The sequence below is a fragment of the Rhinolophus sinicus genome, linkage group LG02, assembly GCF_036562045.2.
Source record: "Rhinolophus sinicus isolate RSC01 linkage group LG02, ASM3656204v1, whole genome shotgun sequence".
Classification (NCBI taxonomy): domain Eukaryota; kingdom Metazoa; phylum Chordata; class Mammalia; order Chiroptera; family Rhinolophidae; genus Rhinolophus; species Rhinolophus sinicus.
In genome coordinates, this window is record NC_133752.1 from 46,267,249 (window position 1) to 46,290,870 (window position 23,622).

Here is a 23,622-nt window from a genome sequence, read left to right on the forward strand (position 1 = left end):
GAATGTATCACAGTCTATAGAACAGCTCGGAAAACTGTACAGGACTTAGCCTTCTAAAAGGAAGAGTCCCTCCCAATGACTGAACGTAACACAGACATTCCAGAGAACCAATTGCACCATATACGATAAGAAGAACCTTTTGAAACTGGGCCAATGTACCAAGTACAGCTTCAGCCAGAACAAATGCTCAGCATTTAGACTTGCTACCCTACAGCAAAAAGCAACAGGAAAAGGCTTACACTTGGAAAATGAAAGGAAAAGCAATGTCTGTGTATTGATAAGAACAGTGGGGAATAACAGGATAACAGGGAAACTGGCAAGATGCAATTTATTTCTCTAAAGATGAAAATATTAAGAAACATTTACTCTTGAAATGAGTAGAGACCCATCAACACCTTTTTCAGGTACTGAACAACAAAATAGTGTAGAGCTCTTCCTCTATCCATTTAATGAAGCCCATTCCATTATGGGAGAATATATCCAAAACCAAATTCAAGGATCCTCCACTCCCCAAACACACAAACTGTAGTCGTAGGAAGCACAGCTGTATTTTAAGGCTAGTGAAAAACAGGCTGCCGTGGACACACACACTAAGAGCAACTTTCTACAACAAAGTTTTTCTCAGGCTCTAACAAACACATGGACATAAAAACACAAAGATATCTAACCTTATTTCCATATTATACAAAACACAACAAAAATGTTAAGAATAAAGTGTTCATATAACAGTGTTTTTTACAGAATCACTGGCATTTTTTTCTTTTCATCTTGACTTAGTTACCTCTCCTTTGGGTTAACTGCGTATGTCACACTTGTTTTCACAGAAAGTTTAATGCTATAAAAAGTAGAGGCAGTCTCATTATTCTATTACCATTTCATTCCACAGACATTTCAAGTAGGAAGAACAGGGAGATTATTATAGGAGAAAACTGGAAACATGTATGGGTATTTTATATGGCAACAAGCAACAATTACATGTTTCTAAATATTCTCATTTTCATCTTAACCCCAGCTCACCTCCTACCACCCGCTATAACTGGCATCTCCTAAACGCTAAACAGTAAGTCATTGTTTTTCTGGAGGAGTCTTCCTTCATTTTGACCTCTGCTAAGCAGTGTTATGAGCCATACAAAGCTTGTCAAGATTCTTTGGGATGGATTTTGGCCCAACCATGAACATTTATATGCAGAGTATATCATCTTTTCCCCATCACGGCCAACAGGCAGTCACTTGCATATTAACAAAGGGTATTTATCAAACTTAATAAAGTGTCCCTCCAATGCTAACAATTAGAATCTGAGAGTTTAATTAATTAAAAAAGAAAAACACACTTCGGGATTTTTAGATATTGTCTTTATAATGCTTTCAAATTTTTATTTTTAGCTCTCTTTGGAAAGCAGAAGCTAATATATCCATTGTAAGAAAACAGTAAGAAACATTCCAAATTACCAAATGCACTCATAATTTATATCAAGCAGGGCCTTTCATTGTAAAATATTTTCTTCAAACAGAAATGCATTTTCAATACTATGTACGCCACTTTAAGTTATTTAAAAGCACAAATGATCTTATCTATGGTTTACAGTAGTCCAATGCAAGACCTTAAGCCTCACAGAATGAAAACAGAAAATCTATTTGTTTCCAGTAAACACTGACTCCCTCCTATGTGCTAGACCCAAGGAGATTCCACAATCTAGTGGGAGAAATACACAAGCGGGGACCGCTAAGAGTGACTGTAGAGGTTGGCTCCAAGTGCTAAAGAATCAGAGGAGAAAAACACCAACGGGGGAGCCTGGGATGATTTAATTAAGAGCGGTGACACCTGAGCTTGAAGGATGCGCACAAGTTTGGAAGAGAGAAAGGAGCCCGCATACCCCTGCTGAGAAAGCTTTTAAGTCATGCAGGAGTGATCATTCCCCATGGGGTGTTTGCACCCATTTTATTTACCTCATTCTCCAAATCCAAATATCTCCAAAGAAACCCCCGATCATTGGTGGGGGTGACAGCCTTTTGCAGCCATCAACTCCACCCGGCTGGTCTAAGGGACTCAATGATCTTTCAGGGCAGCAAGGCCCTGATAATGGGCTGTGGACTTTCCCGGGCCTGAAACAATGATCTCAAATTATCTGCACACGGAACACTGTCAAGTTTAGAAAATGAACACAGTGGGGATGTCAAAGTTTAGAATGCAAAGGGACTTAACTGTGGCCTCAGATAAGCACAAAAGCACAACGGATCCCTCTCCCACGCCCTTTCCTCCTGGTTACCCCCCAGAGCGGTCTTGTTGCCCACAGAGCACCCGCGTACTCAATACAGATTCTTGCTGTGCAAGGTGTGGCCTGACTTCCTCATCCAAATGATTTTACACTATTTTCAAGGCCTTCTTGTATCATTTGCTGAATGAGCAGTCAAAATCCCAGCATTAAAAAAAGTTCAGTAGTTAATTTAAAAGGAACATTTAGTTGAACATCCCCACTCCAAACTGCTCCTTCATTCCCAGACATGCTTAGCCCCAGAAATGTCAGACTGGTGAGAAACATTAGTTAGAGGAGAATAAGCTACCCATGACAAAGAGGGAATTCTTTTCTATCTAACATTGATCAATACATAAATTTCAACCTAAAAATGTATGTTAAAGAAAGCAAAAACAAAAAGATGGAGCAGACCAGGGATTGGCAAACTATAGCCCAACTGCCTGTTTTTGTAAATAAAGATTTATTGGAGCACAGCCCTGCCCATTTGTTTATACACTATCTGCAGCTGCTTTGGTCCTAGGACAGCAAAGTTGAATAATTGCAAAGTTCAGTAGTTGCAACAAAGACTGCGTGGGCAGCGAAGCCTGAAATATTTACCACCTGGTCCGTTACGGAAAAGCTCTGTCAACCCCTGGAGTAGACCCTAAATTATTAAGAAAAATAGGATGAATTTTAAAGTTTATTTTGAAGTGTTTCATTTTAAAGAAGTGATATGTAGACTACTGAAATAATTTCTGCTGGACTATACCAGCCTTTTAGTAACACCCAATACCTCTCTTATCAGCTTTCCTGACTCGAGGGTAGATGATTAAAAAAAAAAAAAAAAAATTCCGTATCTATGATTATCTAATTTTAAGGCCCTACTCTCTTATTCCAACAGATAGCATAATGGAGGGTGTGGTGAAAAGCGTGCCAAGCTGGCAGCCTTCAGGTTCTAGTGCCACTCTCTGTATGATGCTATCTAATATCTCTAGGACCCGACTTCCCCATCTCCAATACCTTGCCTGGTCAACAGCTTCAAAGTTGTACAAAGAGTGTTTGGTGGAAGTTGGGGAGATGTACGAGGCATTAAAAACTCTTCCAGTCACTGGTTCCAGCTGCATCTTCAGTGAAATAATGGCCTTCACACTACAAACTTTTATAATTTTAAGAATAAATAAATGGAAAAGAACAGGATATGAGGGAGAAGGCAGAGCATTAGAAATCATTAAGAGAAGCTCCGCGATTAAAAACTCCCAAGGCACAGTAAGTCCCTCCAATTTCCCTGAGATATCTACTCCAGCAGGCGGGTGTGGTTTTTGGAAAGTATCAAGAATTAAACCAGTGGCTGCTCTTAAAGGTCAGAACTTGCTGTTCCTCAAATATCCTGGTTCTTTAGAAGTCTGGTGGGAGACTGCACCACTAGATTTGAATACCTTTATTTAAATACAAGGACATCTGTCAGCTTGACAGTGATGAAACAGATTGACAGTCTTGATGAAATTAAACCAAGATCCTCAAATGGAGGTAGAGGGAGCCTATTACACATATTTATGTCTTATTCCTTAGGATTTAAAAGCTCCTAGGGGATCTCTCACAAATTAAGACTGCTACCCCTACACTTTGCCTTCAGTTTCCCTTACAACTCTGGTCCAATCACAGACTCAACTACTCCCTTACATTAAAATGGTGGAGAAATGGCTGGAACATTTACATTAGACTACCAAAAGATGCAGGACCTCAGACTAGAAATAAACAGATAACGTGCAATCAGATAATTTGATTGACAAATTACCACTTCCCACTTAGCCTGGGACCCCTGGTTATCTATAGTCCCATGCCAGGTTACTTGGGAAGACTTTCCATCACCCCCCCCCCCCCCCCCCCCGACTTCTCTCATCCTGGCCGAGGAAGGGAGGCTCTGAGAGCCCTGGGCCCACCCATGCAGGACAACGGACATCAGCTTTTAGAAGAGACCCCGCCTCCCCACCTTCCACAGCATAACCTAATTCTCCTAGCATTCCTCTAATACATCACTCTCAAAGTAGCAGGGGGTGGTTTAGTTACACTCTGTCATATGCATTTGACTGTTACCCAAAAATAGGGAGGTCTTCAAGAATAGACAGGGGTCTCTACTCCCCACAAAGTGTCTTTACTGAAGGAAGAGCTGATTCCAAAAAAGTTCTTATCTTTACTGATTTTGGGGTCAGACTCAAGTGTTCAAAGTACTCTGTAAAGAAGGCTTTGCTTGTTTTAAAGAAAGCAGTCACCATATCCCTGGTCATAGACACAGACGAAATTTTAGTTACTAACAGTCACAAAAAAAGTCATTTTTTAAAAACAATATTCAATACTACCTTAGGAGGGTCAAAAACCCCGGAAACCTCCATAAAGGAATCCAGGAGAATTCTTAGCAAGAGACAACTTGGGTAAAGCAAAATGTACCTTAATTCAAAGGTTTTGGTCTGAGACCTCAAAAAATTACCTAAATAATCTACAAAAGGGAGATATTATCAAGCACACAACTCATCTCACAAATTTTTAAAAATAGAAATGACACCTTGAAAAGAGGAAAAGCAAAATAGGAATGTGCATACTTACTTATCTTCTAATCATCTTACACATCCCGTACACATGCCAAAAAATAACCCTAAGATTACTGCTATATCTTAATAGGGGTTTGGATGTATGCACTGTCAAAAAGTACCAATACACTTAAGATCTGTGCATTTTGTGGCACATAAATTTTATGGCAACATTAAAAAAAACACCTGTAAATACTTAACTTTAATGACATACAAGGTGAAGTGGGGAAAGTACACTGACAACTGCAACTTACAAAGAAAGCATAAAAGCTGGTTAGTGGATAAATACAGCAATGGAGAGATGAATGGATACATGGTAACGCAAGTATAAGAAAGTGTTAATAGTATAATCTGGAAATAAAGCTTTTTACTGTGAAATTCCTTCAACTTTTGTACATGTTTGAGAATGCTCATAATACAACGTTAGGAAAAATAACCACGAGCATAAACTAGTAAATAGGGCAGGATCTGAAAGGCAGCCAGACGCCAGGGGCTGCCCCATCTTTCCATCAGACACATCTGGAGACTGCTGGTTAAACATGAAGTTTTATCAGCAAGGCTTCACTTGGAAGCACTCATCCCCCTATCAATCGGTACAGTGGACCTTTGGAAGGAAAGAGACGAAACAGCGGCCCTGAACTTGTGAACCACACGATTCCATCTGCAGTTGGCAGGACTGAAGCAGCTTGGGCATACGCGTGCCTGCTGCAGGAGTGTTATCTGTGCGTGCACACCAACCAAAACCTTACCTCACTCCTTCAAATTCTTGCTTTGGCTTCTTTCTGCTTTTTGCTCTGCTGAGAAACTACAAGTGATCTAGTAGATACATACATACATTTACAGGAATAAGTTTCAGGCTCCCATCTGGAAAGTTGTCAGAGCAATCTCCTTAGCAGCCACCATGAAGGCTTAATTCACCTTTCCCTCCTCCGTCCTCCAATCTTCATCTTTTTAAAAAAAAAAAAAAATCCTTGTTTTGTCCTATTTGAGAACTAGGTTGTTTGTGAGGTTTTAGAAAAATAATCTTCTCTGATTCTTGTCCTATTTCTTCATGTACTGACTTAGTGCCTATAAAGGAACTACGAGAATCACATTTCCTTCTTCATATTTCAAAGTGTTTTTCCTGCAAGTCCTTCCCTTCAAAATTACCAAGCCAGAAAGCTTCGGGCTTTAAGGCAGGCCTGGCTCTATAAGTCTGATTTTCCTAGTTCGAGTTGCACCTGATATCTCAGATACAAAAGGCCCAGATTTTAGAAATGTGTTTCACACAAGTAAATCCAATACAATAGGTGGTTACCTTATACCTACCAATCTCCTTCTCTACATGTTTTGTCCTTTGAGCTAGTTCAAAATGTTGCTGTCATCAACCTCTTCCCTGCCAGATATGCCGAGGCCCCTCGTCAACTCAGAATTCTTTCCTTGCTCCTTTAGAAGGCTCACCTCAGTTCTCCGCTCATGGGTCCTCCTCACCTCTTATCACTCTATCACCTCCTGCAACAGAGCAACCGGATGGCCACTCAAGGTCCCCAAATGGGGACTGTTGTTTGTCAGTCTCCTACTATGGCTCTGTTAAGTTTGAGAAAGGTAGACAGGAGGCTGAACCACACACAACAGGACAGAACATTCTGGGTTACCACCAGAGTAAGCCGGTCAAGAGCACGGCCTCTGGAGTTAGTGAAAGGTCAAACCTGGGCTCTGCTACTCCCCAGTAGTGATCCTTTGAGCGAGTCATTTAACCAAGTCATTGAGTCTCAATTACACCAGCCATTAAGAAGGGGTGGTGATAAATAATAGGACCAATTCCCTAAGATGAAGGTAAGGATTAAGTAAGTTAATGACTGTTAAAGTGCATGGTAAACAGAGAGCACTCTAGAGTGTAGGAAAGGAGAAGTCTGAAAATGTCCCCCAGATGCACCTCCAGCCCTACATCTATTCCATATAGCTCTTCATCTATTCCTCTGGGGTTTTACACTTTCCAAATTCAGTTTGTATCCATCCAAACCTTTGCCGATCCTATGTCCCCTCTGCTTCAACAAATCCTTTCTTCACCTCTACACTCATAAAGTGCTTTTTTCCATTTTCTTAACTTCTAAGAGGAGTCTGACCACTTCTCTTTTCCACAGGGCTGTGTAATGCACCATACCCAGCAGTGTCTTGCGCACATTGTGTCCTCAACAGGCTAAATAACTATCACCTGGGGCCAGCAATGATTGCGCTGGAGTCTGACTACAATGCACAGATGCTCTCTAAGGCACCAACAGCCCCACACCTATGAACTAGGGGAACCTGTAGGGCAGGAGTTCTCAGCCATGGCACTGAGACATTTTGAGCAGAAGAATTCTTTGTAATGAGGGCTGCCGTGTGCATTGTGGGTTGTTTAGCAGGATCCTTGGCTTCTCAGATGATGGTAGCACAGCCTCCTCCCAGCTGTGACAATCAAATAGGTTTCTAGCCACTGTCAAATATCCCCAGGGGTGAGGTGGTAGTCAAATACCCGCCCCACCCCCCATGCTAAGAACCACTGCTGCAGAGAATGAGAAATATGTCCCAAGTCACTGTTACTTATCTACTCAGACAGCAGCCATCACCATGGAACAGGTTGAAACCTTTCCTAAGCCACATCTGTGCCAGGCACCTCCGAGACTGTCACTACTAGCTATACAGCCAACAGGGTAAGTCACAAACTCTCTAAGCTCTAGGTCCCTGTTCTCTAAAATGGAGCTAATTGGACCAAAGGTTTAGGACTATAGTTAAGATTAAATTAACTAACGCATACATAGTGTTTAGCCCAGAGCCTAGCACAAGGTACGTACTCAACAACTGTGACTATTAGTAAACATATTCAGTGGGGGTCCAAGTGCTGGGCAAAGCAGCACAGCACAGGCCTTGGTTTCCACACCCCCCCCCCCACATGCTTTCTATGCTCCTCCCACCCATCTCCTCCCCAAGGAGAAAGTACGATAATTCAATACTACACACAGTACAATGGTCCCCAGAGCTAACCGCATATGGAACAGGGTAAGAGAACAGCAGAAGACAGGAGGATCCAAAAATGGCATGAAAGCGTGTTGTCCTGCAACAGAGGCAAAGGGTGTGTGCATTTCATACTAAAAAAGATGACGGAGAAGGATGTCTGTTTCATTCCCAAACGAGTTTCTCATAAGGAAGTGGCATCCTGAAGGTTTATCCAGGAAGGTTCCACCCACATCTATCTTCCTTTCCAAAGAATACAGGAGTTCCCTGAGTTACAAATACTCCACAACTTCAAGTAGCTGCATCACCTAATTCCCCAGGTATTATAGGCAGTTAGAGTTGTGAGGAAAAGGCACTTCCCAAGGCTGGGCATTAGGAAATACGGACCTCACATTTCTCCTGCACCTTTCTCACCCTGAGAGGAATTTCACATATACCATGTTTCCCTACTCTCACTCCCTTTTCCTGTTTCACAGTCACGGTTCAGTTCAAAGACAGACAGACATAAACACACAATCATGTTCCATTTTCTCCATCCTTCCCTCGCTCCATCAGTAAACCAAAGAGCATTGGCCATATGGATAAGTACAAGAAGAACAAATAGGACATTTACATGAAAGTCTGAAGTAGATTAGCAGAGGCTGTGATGTCAGCAGTCACTTGCTGACTGTGTAACCTTGTTCAGTCAATTAATCTCCTTGAGCCTCAGTCTCTTCACCTGTAAAACGGGAGTGATTAGTCTCTGCCTTATAGATTCAGTAATATTTAATATGCAAAGTCCTTGGCTCAAGGCTCAGAACATAACAGAGTGATCAACACATGACAGTTATCATATCCAAATTATACATAAAGCCTGTTCTTCAAAGTGCCCACGTTTACTAATAGAAACACTCCCCCCAAAATTCATTTTTTCTACCCTTTCCTCCTATTAAACCTAAAAATCCCTTATATCTCTCTTCCCTCCCACCAAAAAACAAAACAAAACAAAAAACAACAAAAACACCTAAGTGTAGGATAAATCATCTTATTCAAGCATGGTTTGTATGCTTTGTTTCATCAATTGCACTGTTTTTCATTATTGTTTCAAATGTTTGACAGTTTGGCACCATTAGTGAAGAGACATTCTGGGTTCTAATCTTCATCACATGCTTTTCATTGCTGCTTCCGCAAAATATTTTCTGTGCTCTAAAACCCTTTTTTTTTTTTTTGAAGAAAAGCAGTTAGTATATAGGAAACCATTTATGCTTTTTTTTAAAAAAAAAATTCCCAACACCAACTGAAATAACCACACACTCTTACCCAGCTCAACTATGAAAATATAGTGAAAATATCATTTTAGAATTAAATCAGAAATGTTTTCCATCAATAAATGAATAATTTCAGTGACTCATGCTGTCCTAAAGCATAGGCACAATTTAAGTAATTCTATAAAAACATAAGTGTCTGAACTTTCTATTCCTGATAATTTAAACAGACATAAATTAAACTTACAAAGTTAAAGACAATTGCCAAAAATCTGTTTATTTCCTTCTCAGTTTTTAAATGACTGATAGCAAAAACAAACAAAAAACAGATGCAACTTCTCACCAGCTAATTTTAAACTAGTATTCAAAAGCATAGTTAAAAATAATAATTTCAGTCTGCACGTATGATTCCAACTTGTCCTACTGAGACGATGTTTGGATTCTGCGTGAGAATCCAAACACCTCCACGTGTGAAAAGAAAAGGAAAAAATCTTAGGGGTCTTCAATTATTAGGCTGCACTAGCTCCCCTTCAACTATGACAGTCTTGTAAATAAATGAGTGTGTGAAGCTCATAAATAGGGTGTTTAGTATACTTTATAAAATTATAACCAGCATCATGAAGAGACCATAACATGGCTCCTAGCACAATGCATAAAATACCACCCCGATTAGTCAATATTAACTGGGCTGATTTTGGCTTTTAAAAATGTATTCTTACCATGGCATTTCTAAACATAAAAGATCTGAAAGTCTTATCTGTTCCTCTTCAAATTTAAAACAGAATGACAATCTCAAAAATCACAACAGCCTAAAGTAATCCTGACCTGGTTTCCCCTGTACGTTGACTCAATCACTTATCAAACATATACAAAGAATGATTCAACTATGTGAAAATATTTAATGTGTAAAGAAAAATCTGAAAAGGAACAAAAAGAAAATGGTCAAACTTGAGATTAATGAAAATAGTTCTTTCATTTTAATTACATTAACTTTAATATATTGTTGCTTTTATTTTACTGACCTACAAAAAGATTTTAAAGAGCCTAAATTATATCTATTATGGTCAAGAAATAGTGAATGAGGAAAAAGTCTCCTAGAAAGTGAGATACTATCCACAGAAATACAGACTGCAAAATGTTCTCTCTGCCTAAAGTCAGATGTAAATCACCTACATAAATGATTTCACTCTTAGAGAGTTATATTAATAATATATTGATCTATGACGAGAGCAAATGCACACTTTCACTTCATTCTGGAGAAACTGAGGTAAACACGATCTCCCAAATGTCTCCAAGATAAATAAGTGGTGTCTGGCTAGTGATTCAGGAGTCCCTGGCACTCTAACTTACTGTTTTCCATTCCATGAAAATCTACAAAGAACACAGTAATCCTGTTTGAAACTTTTACACTTCTGAAAAACAGGATGAGGTTTTAAAGTTTGTTAGGAAGTCATCCTATTAAAACGCCACCCTTTTTTTCTGACAAAATACTCAAGTTGATCTTGAAAAATAGACATGAGAAAATATCCATGAAAATTCTAAAAGTACAAAGAGCAAAGAAGGGAGTTAGCTCTGTCACTTATTAAAACATGTTATAAAGGTACAGTGATTGAGTTTGATGATGGCTCTTGAATACAGAGAACAGAAAAACAGCTGATTTGGAGGAAGAGAGGCTAGTTCTGGGACCCTCCCCCGCACTCCCTAAACCAAAATAAAACCATGTGGATAAAAAATTTAAAGATGTATCTTTTCTTTAAAAAAAATAAAATCACCAATACTCAAAAACACCTTCTGACACAATACATAATAAACTAATACCTTCAGGGGATATTAAAATGAAGACATAACAATTATGAACATCTATGCATAAAGGCATTGCATCAACATTCACATAGCAAAAACTCCAGAAGATACTAGAAGAAATAGGAACTTATTAATTGTATAAGACTTTTATTCACCTCTCTGTACACAACACAAATGGACAAAAGTAATAATATAGAAATAATGTAAGAAACGTCTAACATACAAACACATTTAAATCTGTACCCTAAAAATAAAGAATATACTTTCTTTTACACGTTTACAATACAACCATGAAAATTATCATATATTCTGTCACAAAAGGTCTACAACAGATACATTTATTTGAAAATAACTGTAAAACAGAGGTACAAAGAGATGAGGTAATAATGAATGCAGGTCCTTGAAGCAACTGTATATAATCAACTATAGCTGTGATGCATGAGAAGATAGGAACTTTTAGTTCCTGTAGTAATAGTTTGTTGTGATCACGTGTTTTTTTTCAAGAAGCCACAGAACCCCTTGAGAAAAAGGTACTTAAACCATCTGCTACTTCCTAAAATATCCAAGGTAGAAGAGTATGTATTTTCTATTTCTAAATATACCAAAAGAATACCACCTTCTTCTACTGTGTTTTCATGTTTAATTATCCCCAATGAAAAGCACACTCTGGGCTTGCTTTGGTTAAACCTAACATACATAAACGATTTCTTCAAGACCTGGTTTTGGCAGAGATGGAAGCCATCTTTCACTCCACTTCCCATAAAGGTCTTTCACATGTAGAAACAGGTTCTTTGTAGATTAACCTTTGTATTTAATAACCAGGTTAAATATCCTCCTTACTGTCTACATCTTCACTTCCTTATGACTGTACCCACAGAGCTGGATTGTGTCTGATTCTATCACATCCCTTACTTGATGGCTTCCAAACTAAGAAAAATGTTCTCTCATGTTTCTTTTCCATACATGTAACTTATTTATAGTTATGTACCAGTTAAGGCTAACTTTTGGAAAGTATAGTCTCTATTTTAAAAGTTTAAGTTACACTGTTATGGAACTCATTTTGCCTTCATTAAAATTAAAAAAAAAAAAAAAAAAGTTTTAGAACTAATCCACAAAATCAGTTAACTATATTTTGAGAAACTGACACATGATGGTTATTTCCTAAAACCATATTTGGCTTGTTTAAAAATGTCATCCTTCCCATGATCATCACATCATTTCCATGTATATTCTGAAAGGACAATTAATTCTAACATGACATGACTTGCTTTTTCTCCATCTCAGGTCAACTTCCTCAGATGTCCTCATGGCCCACCTGAGACCAAGTTCCCCACACTCCACTATTCTCTGCTCCAGCTCCCCATTTATGGTGTTTTGTTTTGTTTTGTTTTGCCACAATACTTAGCACAGGTTGTAGTTGTTTAACTGGCCAGTTTGTTTGCTTATTTTCTGTCTCCCCAACCAAACTATGAGCCCCTCTCCTTGTGGGGAGGGAGACACTGCATATTTCTTAACCAGCTTAGAAACCTGCACACACTGTGTCTGGCTGACTCTTGGTGAGCAACGAAGGCCATCGGCAATAACTGACAAGGATAAAGAATATTAAAAGCACTGTGCATACATGTGACTTGGCCACAGTCATAAAGCTATTCCTACTGATACAATCTTGAGGTAGGGAACTGAATACCCAATGACAAGCAGTAATGCACTGGGGCCCCAAAGCTCAAAGCACACCGGGTAGGCTCACACAGGCAGGCACAGAGGAGACAACTACTACCCAGGGCCTTGCAGCTGCTTTTGCAGCAGAGCCAGCAAAGTGCTCAATAGATGATTCACTTTCACCACCATCACACAAGCACCGAAGATAATTTCAACAACATTCAATGAAATAATTTTCTTCATAAAATAGATCTATTTTTCTGAAGTTTAGAGCACACCACTAGTTGAGGGCACATGACCCCCACCTTCCCGTGGCAAGACCCAAGTTTTAATGATAATTTCCAGGAGCTTCACATAGATAACGAATCTTTACATGTGAGGCTGTAGTGAATGAGAACAGCTCATTTTGGCCTAAATGTTTTTATTAAAAAGCACACTGAACAATTTCTAGGGCCATTTAGCAGTTATGAAATAAAGGATTTCAGTTTAATATTTTTGCTAGGAGAGGTTTGTGAGTTATGGGTTGGGAATTTTGTTTGCTAATTAAAACAATTAGCATGTATGATACTTTAAATTTTAATTTGGTTTTCTTTAAACATCCTTTTATATAAATTTCTTCACCAAAAAGCCCAACCAATTTAAGAACTACTATAAGGAGTATTTATGAGAGTTGTGTTTTTAAGTCGTATATAAATGTAAAACATCACATCTCCTAATAATCAAAAAAGGAAACATGTCCACACAAAGACGTGCATGTTCACTGCACAGCGTTATTCATAATAGCGTCCCCACCCTGCAAAAAACAACAACAAAAACAACACAAAAAAACACCTCACTGGAAACAACCAGTCTGTCATAGCCAAACAATGAAATACTATTCAGCAATTAAAAAGACAGCGCTATTGACCCATGCTATGCCATAGATAAACCTCAAGAAATTACTCAAGTGAAAAAAGCCAGATGCAAAAAACCACAAGATCCATATATGTCAAGTGTTCACAAAAGGCAAATTTACACACAGAAAGTAGATTCATGGTTTCACGGGGCTGGGAACAGGGATTACCTATAAATAGGCATGAGAGATCTTTAATGGGAGGGACAAAATGTTCTAAAACTGATTTATGGCAATGGTTGGATCACTAACTAAAAATTGTTGTATTGTTCATGTGAAATGGGCAACTTTTATGATAGGTAAAATATACCTCAAAGTTGTGGGGGAGAGGAGGGGAGGGCTGGGAGGAAATACCATATTTTGCCGCGTATAATGCGCATTTTTTTGCCCACATTTGTGAGGGAAAATAAGGATGCACATTATACATGGGTAGTACTAATTCCGTATCTATATAAATGTTTTTAATTCTTTTATTTATGCTTATGAGTTAAAAGTGCAACTCTAGAAATCAATAAGAATATCCATATGCAAAATAATACCCTGGAATAGGATCATCGGTCAGCGAAGAGTTCTGGGCCTTCTGTGATGCCTAAATATCGTAAATTTGTTACTGGTACATAAGTTTTCTCGTACCTTGTATCGGTTCTTGTGTTTTGTAATTAATTGCTACATAAAATTTCTTGTACCATAATATGTTAAAAAAAAAAATAAGTACTAAAATTTCTTTACAAAAAACAAGTACCTAACAAATAAAAATATAAATTAAAAAATTAAAATGACTTTTTCCCTGAAAGTTTGGGCCAAAAATATGGGTGCGTATTATACACGGGAGCACATTATACATGGCAAAATACGGCATGCATAAAATGAAAAGAGATAAAAGATCTGGGCGACAGTGAATGTAAGTGAACTGAAACTAACTACTCCCCTCACCCATATCAAAAAAGGAGGCGGGGTCATTTACCAGCTACCACAAGACCAAGCAGGAAAAAAGCTTCTACTTCACTCTTTTAAAATGATGGATAAACCAATACTTCAGAAGTGTCACCACAGAATACAGGTGCCCTCAGACAAAAAACAAGTTTCTCTCTAGGTTTATCATGAGAACTGTCATGATTTTTTAAAAGCTTACAAATTAAACTCTGCAGTTAAGTAAATCTAATGATTTGCACCTTATCCTTAGAAAAACATGACTGTTAAAATATGAACTATATGAAAGTGTTTGTTTGTAATAGGCCTGTCATGAGGGTTAAAACAAAAATCCCTCACTATCAATACTATCAGCAAAATGAGAAGTGTTATCAAACTCAATCTTTTAAAACTTCCAATCTAGGGCCTTTTGTCTTCTGGGCACAGGTCCCATTGAAAACCAAAAACTTAAGTTTTAGTTGGTTTACTTTGAATTTCACTAAAACCAAGTGACAGGACAAGCAGACAACACTAGTCTGCTTATACTTTCCAACATTTTCAGGTGGCAGAAATTCATTTTGAAACAAATGTAACACACTGGGTTTCATTTCATTTTTTTACTATGCTAATGTTAGGAAACGTTGCTGCCTAATTTTTTCCATGTGGTACAAAGTTTGTATTTGCACAGCTTTTTTAAAGTGGAGAGTTAGCCCAAGTATGGTCTAAAAGGGGGCTGAGGGTGAAAGAGAGATATACAGACTGTAAAACAGTAACAGAAAAACATAATTCCTAAAAGTGTAATTGCAAGGTCAAAGTTAACTAGGGGGAAAAAAAAAAAGAAAACATAAAATGAGAGCTTTAGCTCTGTGTTACTCTCCAGAACTTTGTACTAATAAATAGCCCTTTTTAATGAATTTTAAAAACTATTTAAAACTCAGCATATTAACTCAATGAGATGTTGTTTTCCTTTAAATAATTTTTTTGAAATTATAATATCGTGGGCTCAAAGAGCTACCAAATCACCAGATAGGATATCTTACTTAGAAACATCTAAGGTAAAATATTCATTTGTGAGTTGTGAGACAAAATTAAGTAATTTCTGCAAAGCTGGGTAGGAAGCAGGTTTCATACTTTTGTACAAAACAAGGAGAGCTGGTTAATTTTACACCCCTTTCCATAAACCTACCTCCAGAGTAAATCAGATACACCTGTATTTTTAAAGCAGTGATTTAACTAGTTATCCAGATGCACATTATCCAGGATGAAAGTCACGTGACAATCTCAGCTCTGTCACGACCACAAAAACATATGCACCAAATCAAAATTTAATTACACTGCTCAGCACAGCTTGTGAATTGTGCTTCATATTTTTTCTATTGCTCTGGTTTTGACAGGACAGTTTCCTGAAGGAAAGTTCCAAGAATTGAAGTTACAACACCCACATACCAGAAAGTGTTTCCTGAATTTTGTTACAGGAACTGACATCTGCTATAATTTTAACATTTACTTCCCAGTAGGAGTCCCCTTTAAAAATTTTTGTTGAATATTATTTGTTCAACAACACTACACCTAGACAACGTTTTTTGTTTAAAACAAACAAACAAAAAAAACCTTTCATTTCAGTTTCAGAAAGTTTAGCTATAAATGACCAATTCACAGTTTTAACTTTTCCCTGGGAACAAAACCAACTGCCACCTGATAAACTGGGGTGTGTGCAGTACAGAGTGAGTTAGTAGTTTTGGGACGGAGCCCAGAGTGGATAGGAAAGGGTAAATATCTACAGCCTTGAGAAGAAACAATTCTTGGGAAAGTGTTACATGATTAAACATTGGGCATTACTTCTTGATACCTTCCTTTTCCTTTATTTTTTAAATATAGGTGCATCTGGACATTTCAACTAGTATAATTTGTAATAGGTACATAAATGTATAGAGGGAGATATCTGTTTTCTACCAACTTCATGACTATTTTAATAGAGGGGGGAAAAAACATGTTGTATATGGGTGCGTCTGTATATGTGTGTACATATATATATATATATATACATATTTTATACATATATATGTATATATAAAATCAAAATGTAATTGCATTGCACGATACATATCCTAGGCCATACACCTCTGTCACACACATCCCACTTCACTGTGTGGCAGGCAGACCTCTGGCTTCAGAGCCAACAGGGCTCCACCCCAGCCCCACCCAGGCCCTGCCTAATCAGAGTGGTGGGGGGACGGCGAGCGGAGCAGACTGCATGGTTTAATACACACTCATGATGATTCTGATGTCTAATCAACTTTGAAAACCTTGAACTTAATACGACCACATTGCCCCTAAAATATTTTTACTTTTATTTGTTGAACGTGGCCAGTTTAGCAGTAAGCAAAACTGAAAAGAAAGGCAAGATCCTTTTGGGCAAAATAAAGGTAAACCAGTGACAAGAGTCACCTCCTTAGCTCTTCCCATCCCCACACAAAGGATGAAACGGCCTACAGATCTCCAAGCACTCGTTACTGTGAGCCACTGTGGGGGAACAATTCTTGGTACTATTAGAACATGGCCGAACTGTGGGTGTCCTTTGGAAATATAACATCTAATACCAAAATAAAGACAATTTAGATGTCAGTAGAAATACAATATATTTTCCCCTTCCTCTTTGTTTCAGTACCTTTTGACAAGATTTCACTACTGGGATTTCTTGTTTATATATTAAATCTGACATCAAATTACTGCTTTGAGTAATAGCCTTAAGAATCTGAGAGGATTTCAATCTGGTTAAATTTAAAATAAAGCCAATAAAACAACACAAGAAAACAAGAGACATTCACCAGAGAAAAAGACTTTCAGGATATTAAGTGGGCTGGCTGTGTGGCCATCGGGTTAAGCTTTAACTCACTGTGGATAGATAGGAAAAAGGAAAAGTTTGCACATGGGGAAAGCTTCTCAACACTGATCACCGCCAAGACACAAAGTCAGCACTCGGATGGTTTTACTGTTAATTTTTACATTTGGGTCTCCAAGGCACTAACACCAAAAGTTATAAATCTTACTTTTGCCCCTGAGATCTAACACTAAAATTCGTCTGGTACATTTATATTCAAGCAAGACATTATTGTGCATTCTATTAATTTGATCAAACGAATACATACTATATTCATAGTAAAATGAACTGAGAACCCTCTGAAGCAGAGGCAAAACACTGAAAGTTTAGCTCTCCGCCCCAAATTTGTTTCAGGTAAGTAAAAGCGAGAGGTAATCATTTAAGTTGTAAAAGCTATATGCACCCACCCTATACCAATAAAATGTAACTGAACCACAATGGAGATTATGATACCCAAGCTTGCTATGTTTGTAATTCTGGGCCAAAAACCTTTGTCCTAAAGGTGCAGACCAGATTTCCAAGCAGTACGAAGGTAGAAGCAGAATACACTGTTCCTTGCAGGCCTTTCTCACTACATCTCACATAGAGGACTTTCCTTTTTCAAGGACAGGAGATTTGGGACTTATTTGCCTATCTTGGAAAACAAATGAAATGGAGCAATTTGCTAATAGAAAACTAAGTTTGTATATTTAGAAGCAACCAAGTTACATGCTGTACCTCAGAGTAGTAATGAAGCGAATCAACTTTCTAAGGCCTCCATTTTACAGCTATTGGGTAATACACAGATTTGGATGCTCAAAATAAAAGACAGTACCAGGAGGAGAAAACACATTTCTTTCTTATCCATGATTAAGTATGTTTGATATTTAAATTGTTTAAATACAGCAGTTGAATACCTTTTCATAGTATAATATAGAATCCCTTAAGTCTTTCAAGAGAGCACTTGTATTAATTTTGCCAAAGAACATCCCCATAACCCAGCTGACAAGAAAAACATGACTCAATCCTCTTTCCCTGTCTTCACTGCGGAAGGAGCTCTAGTCTGAGTCAGGAAGCTCAGCTGGGCTCTCAGGATGAACTAGAAGGAAGTCATTTAAAAGACCTGTCAGTGTTTCTCTTCTGTCAAGGACACTGTTTACAGTGGTGTCACAAGGGAAAAAGTGGACATTCACTGAGTCAAAATACTGCAGAAATTCTTTCTCTTTTGAAATCACTTCCTTGAGCTGCACTTTCCAAAATATCACAGCATTCTTCTTTGATGTTTGCCCATACTGACTCATAGCTTCTTTGCTTTCAGGAGTTTTCTCTCAAGGTATCTATCAGTAGTTCATAAATCAGGGGTGGGGGCAGAGGGTGGAGCAAAACTAGTTCTGTACCAGTTTCAGAGCATTGCTTTTTGCAGTGGAAAAATTTCCCTCACCAGAATCAAAGGGAGCCACCAAAAACCGGCTTCATCATAATCTTGGGAACAATCTGACTTTATTTTTTTAAATAACTTCATTAACTTTCGTCAAATTCAAACCAAAACGCTGTGGGAGAGTTAACTAAACTTAATTTCCTTTTGCAGTTTGCCTGAAAGTACTTTCTTTTAAGATGGTCTCAGCCACCAGATGCTATTCTCTTAAAGAAGCAAGTTCAACTCCAATTCCCACCCATACATCCCTCCCCACCCCACACCCACCCCCCAGGGTAGGGGTGGGCCAACGATTCTTAGGTAGCATAAGGTGCATTTTAAAACTGATTAATCCCTGATGGTCGTTGAAGGTATGTATGTATTCCTTCCTAGAATTCAGGCATTGCTTCAGTGGGGGGTTAGCGGAGATGGGGAACCACACAAAGCCCTCCTTTCAATTTTGTCCATCAACACACTCCTCAATATAAAGCTAATCCTCATAGAAAAGGATAGATCTACAAATTGTTGGGATTCCATGCCCACCCCTATCCATCTGTCATAGGCTTACTGGTTCGCAAACAAGGCGATGCCAGGTTGTAGACGTGTATAAAAGTATAATCTCCATGTCCTTTAGATCAGAATTTGGAAACAAAAGCCACACTCTGTAACTATTTCACATTAGAGAAAGCAAGTTTGTTATAATTCCCAGGAGGAAGTGTAGTCAATGTATCTGTTGTGCTTACAGGTTCCAAAGACAGCACACGCTACCCTGAGAGCTGAGGCCAGCTTACTCCTGCTTTAACTGATGTTGCATTTCTAAGTGACTGCCTCCCTCGTAACTCTGATAACTCAAACCAAATGTTCAGTGTTTTCAAAATATTGACCCAAATTCTAATTCTTAAAACTTGGGCAATTCACCTCTCGTTCAATAAATGTCTTCCGTTTCTAGAGAAGAACTCAACCACAAAGCAAAACAAAATAATCAATTTCCTACTTTCAGGTTTTAAAATGAGGAAGAGGAATATACAACCTCAATTTATAAAAAATTCACAAGCCAAGAAGTACTTAGGGAGTCCCTCCCTCACTCAAAGTACTTCCAGCTTATGCAGGGGGTGCTACAAACGGGAGACAGTATCTTGCCTTAAGGAACTGACTATAGAAAAAGAATGCACTCCCTGGGCTCCTCACATGAAAAACTAGTCATACGCCACCCATCAATACCAAATCAAGACTATTACCTTACAGCAATGCTAAATAATAAAATGTCCATGGTCAGCTCATGTATTCATTATCAGCGCTACAAAATTCCATTTCGTCTAAGTTCCCACCCACCTCCTCTAGCAAAAAAAATAAAAAAATAAAAATAAAATTTAAACAGTACATAATGAAACTACGGTGGTTTGAACAACCTGAGCTATGACTCTTTAGGTCCAATGAGTCCAACAATCCAAATTAATTGTTTCAAGAGCACACAGATACTGTGTGTGACACCTAAGCACGATTTTACCACCCCAGGTTACACATCATAGATGATGGCTCAGTTTCACTTCAGACTACCAAGGGCAACTTGGCCCAGCTGTGAGGTTATCCGGAAACCCACAAATATCTGCAATCTGCTCCATATATTCATTCTCTCTTTGGATCTCAAAGGTTACCCTACTCTCCCACAAAGCATAATGTCTAAGTGAGCTTGGACCACATTCCAGATGTAACTGAAGAAAATGGACATTTACAACTTCTGAGATATACTCCCATTATGCAGGCTAAGAAAACAACACATATCATGGCCTTGTGGCTTTGTTCCTAGTTCAAGGGCATGTCTGAAAGCCAGGTAGCATGAAATATGTACAGTCCTCCTATTTCAATGGCTGGCAAGCTGAACTAGCACACTAATAACTCCGATTATTTACATCTTGAAACAAAGCACTCTTAGCAGAAACTGCTTTTTTGTACACTCATACTGAGGCCTTGCAACTTCCTTTTAACACCTCCCCTCAGCATTGAAGAGGCCGCCTGGAGTAAGGAAGCTCTGCAGAGCAGCTCACGCAAGTCAGGCACTGCTCTACCTGTGTATCCCCAGGCAAGAAATAGGCTGGCTGGGCCTCAGTTTCCTTAACTAACCTAACAGTGAAAATAAAACTACTTGCCTACTTAAGTGACTGAGAAGAGTAGTAATCCAATTAAGGTCACTGTGCCTGGCATACAACAGTGTCCAATTTAGCTATTAAATCATTTTATTCCTAATTAGTTTAAGGGCTCAGGCACCGAAATCACTCACACCTGGTCTCAAATCCCAGCTCTATATTACTGAGCTCTGTTAGATATTTACTGAATTTCTGAGATCAAGGTATCTTAATCTAAGGCTTTACGCCATGGACCCCTTTGGCAGTTAAATTTCAGTAAAGGTTAGCAAAAATGAAGATTCAACTTCTGTTTCTCATCCAAGTTTTGGCTCCAAGTTACTACTTGGCTCCAAGTTAAGAACGCCTTTTTGAAAACAATCAAGAAAATGGGGGCAGGGATTAAACCACTGAGTTGAGAGGATTAAATATACAAAGCAGGTAGCATACGCGGCACTCTACCATGTTTCCCCAAAAATAAGACCTAGTCAGACCATCAGCTCTAATGTGTCTTTTGGAGCAAAAATTAATATAAGACCCAGTATTATTTTACTATAAGACTGGGTATAATATAATACTAGGTCTTATATTAATTTTTTGCTCCAAAAGACGCATTAGAGCTGATGGTCCAGCTAGTTCTTATTTTCAGGGAAACACGGTATATAGTCCTTTTACTTCCTAGAAAGTTATTATCTCTTAGTGAAAAATTGCAGTCTTATCCAGCCCAAACTTCAACATCAAAGCACCTATTTGTCTCAGTGATCCATCTGCATCTTCAGAAATGAAATGTGGTCAGCCTTCTAAGATATTCCCAAATCACTATACTACAAATATCAATTTGAAGAGGCCTCGTATTATTTTAAATATGTGACACTAAACTGCTTTTGAGTAAAACTAAAAGTTGAAAAAGATATATGTAGATACACATATCCATATATAAAAGATATATATAGAGATAGATATACATATACATGTACCCTAAGTTTCTCTTAGCACCAACTGCTGTCACAACGAAAATGAAATCACACAACGGTTTGAATTTTATAATAATCACTAGTGCCTTGTCACCAGTCTTTAACGCTCATTATAAAATAAGTAACAAACCGTGAAAAGCCCGAGCTGGAGGTTCTGACCACAGCGTCCCTCTGACACCAACTGCAGTTCATTATCGTCTCCCCTTCACCTACCCCGTGCGTTCCCGGTCTCTGCCTACTCAGCAGATTCAAGCTGTGCCGTTTTATGTGGAATCGTACATTTGAGCAGTAAAATTCTCAATCACCAGGCAAATTCTCAACCACCGTCCCCAAGGTGAGCACATTTTGTTTCACATTAGCTGGTTTATAAAATTCTGCTTAAGACACCAGCAAAAAAAAAAAAAAACAAAACAAAACCTAGAGAAGCAAAAGGAGGTGCACAAAGAAACTAAATGAAAATTTGGGCAAAGGCGGACAAGTGAAATCAACTTAATTTCTGTTAACAATTATTTTTGAAAGAAGAAATTTCACTGTGATTCTAACTTGAACCCAATCCGTCTGCTCTCCTCTGTTGAAACTGTCTAGTGCGTCCTCCCAACTGTTTTTTATCTGACGTTCAATAATGAACCACCACATCGGGAATGATGAGAAAGCAATGACAAAGCTGCTTCCTGCCCGTCTTCTTCGCAGCACCCCAACCCTCCCCCCGCCCCGCCGCAACCTCCAACGCCCCCAGCCACTAACATATTTTAAAAGTTTTTCTCTGTGCCCGGCTTACCTTGACTGGGCTGCCATAATTCAGTTTCTAGAGCTCAGGGTCTTCTGTCCATGAGCGCCTTCCACCCGCGGCCCTTCTGCCAGCGCCGCGCTCACCATTTGCCGGGGCCGGGCGGGGACGGCTCCCCAGCGCGACTTCCCGAGGTTGCGGGACTACCTGCTCCAGAGCCCGGGCGTCCTCAGCGCAGCCTCGGGCTCCGAGCGTATTGGCTCGCACTAATCCTGATGGACATCCGGGCACTGGGGCCTCTGCAGGCGAACTACACTTTGGCCGCGCGGGGGAACATCGCGTCCGACTTCAGGGCGAGTGAGATCTCGCAGGGCGATTTCGGAGAAGGGACACGAAAGGGGCCCACGTTCAAAGCCCACCCCGGCGCACAGCTCCCTCCCAGCAGCGCTAGAACTCGGGCCAGCGTCACAAGCGAAAAGAAATCGCCTTTCGGCTCACTTCAAGTCGTCCGAGTTTGCCGGAATACCCCTCCCCCGTCAAGAAAGTTCTGGTGGTACGGTCCGCCTCCTTAAATGGGCACGGCGCTCCGCCGGTCCGAGCCGAGGCTGCGCCGCGCGGGCGGGGGCCCGGCCGGATCGCGGACGCAGCCCCGCTCGGACGTTAGGCGCCCAGCCCCGCCTGCGGGCTCCCTGGCTCGCGCTCTCTTGCCAGGTTTCAACAATGTAGAAACACCGGAACACACGGTACCCGGCCGCTCGGAACTCCACCTCCAATTTGAATATTTGTTGAATATCAATATTTGTTGAATATTCAGTGCCCCAAGAGGCTGCACTGACTAAGGAATAAAACCACAACAGTAAACCACCTTCCCTACTTTTGATCATTCCGATGCTTACAGTCAGGAAATGTTAGCACACTTGTTTTTACTTGTTCGCTTTCAGTTTTGATTTCATTCTACACTGAGACAAATATTTACAAAACGCCCTCCCTTTTTGAGGGGGCAACATGCAGATCACAAAGGAAACTAACCCATTTTGGTTTTTGAAGTGATTGACAAAATTTTCAAAAATTAGAATACAAATCAACAGCATCGCAAGCAGCAGACGACATACAAACGATATCGCGTCCTACTAAGGAAAGGCATTTAAATTTCAACTATGCCTAAAGCTAAGCAGGAATAAAACTTTCGATGGGTAGAAATAGAGGGAGGTTATACTTCAGCTTTCAG

At 39.4% G+C, this 23,622-nt stretch overlaps 1 protein-coding gene across 11 annotated transcripts in view; it reads right to left on the reverse strand.

The window, feature by feature from the left end:
• AFF1 (ALF transcription elongation factor 1) overlaps window positions 1-23,622 on the reverse strand; it is a 178,497-nt gene that overhangs the window by 98,390 nt on the left and 56,485 nt on the right. Inside the window, exon 1 of one of the 11 annotated variants that reach the window (XM_074323827.1) lies at window positions 22,446-23,101. The exons of 8 other annotated variants lie outside the window; for them this stretch is intronic. In XM_074323827.1, the coding sequence (XP_074179928.1) occupies window positions 22,446-22,462 (17 nt within the window). In that variant the 5' untranslated portion in view covers window positions 22,463-23,101. Of the gene's footprint in view, window positions 1-5,654; window positions 5,674-22,445; window positions 23,102-23,622 lie in introns of those variants that run through there. 2 more of the 11 variants (XM_019731264.2, XM_074323839.1) reach the window with 2 other exon arrangements.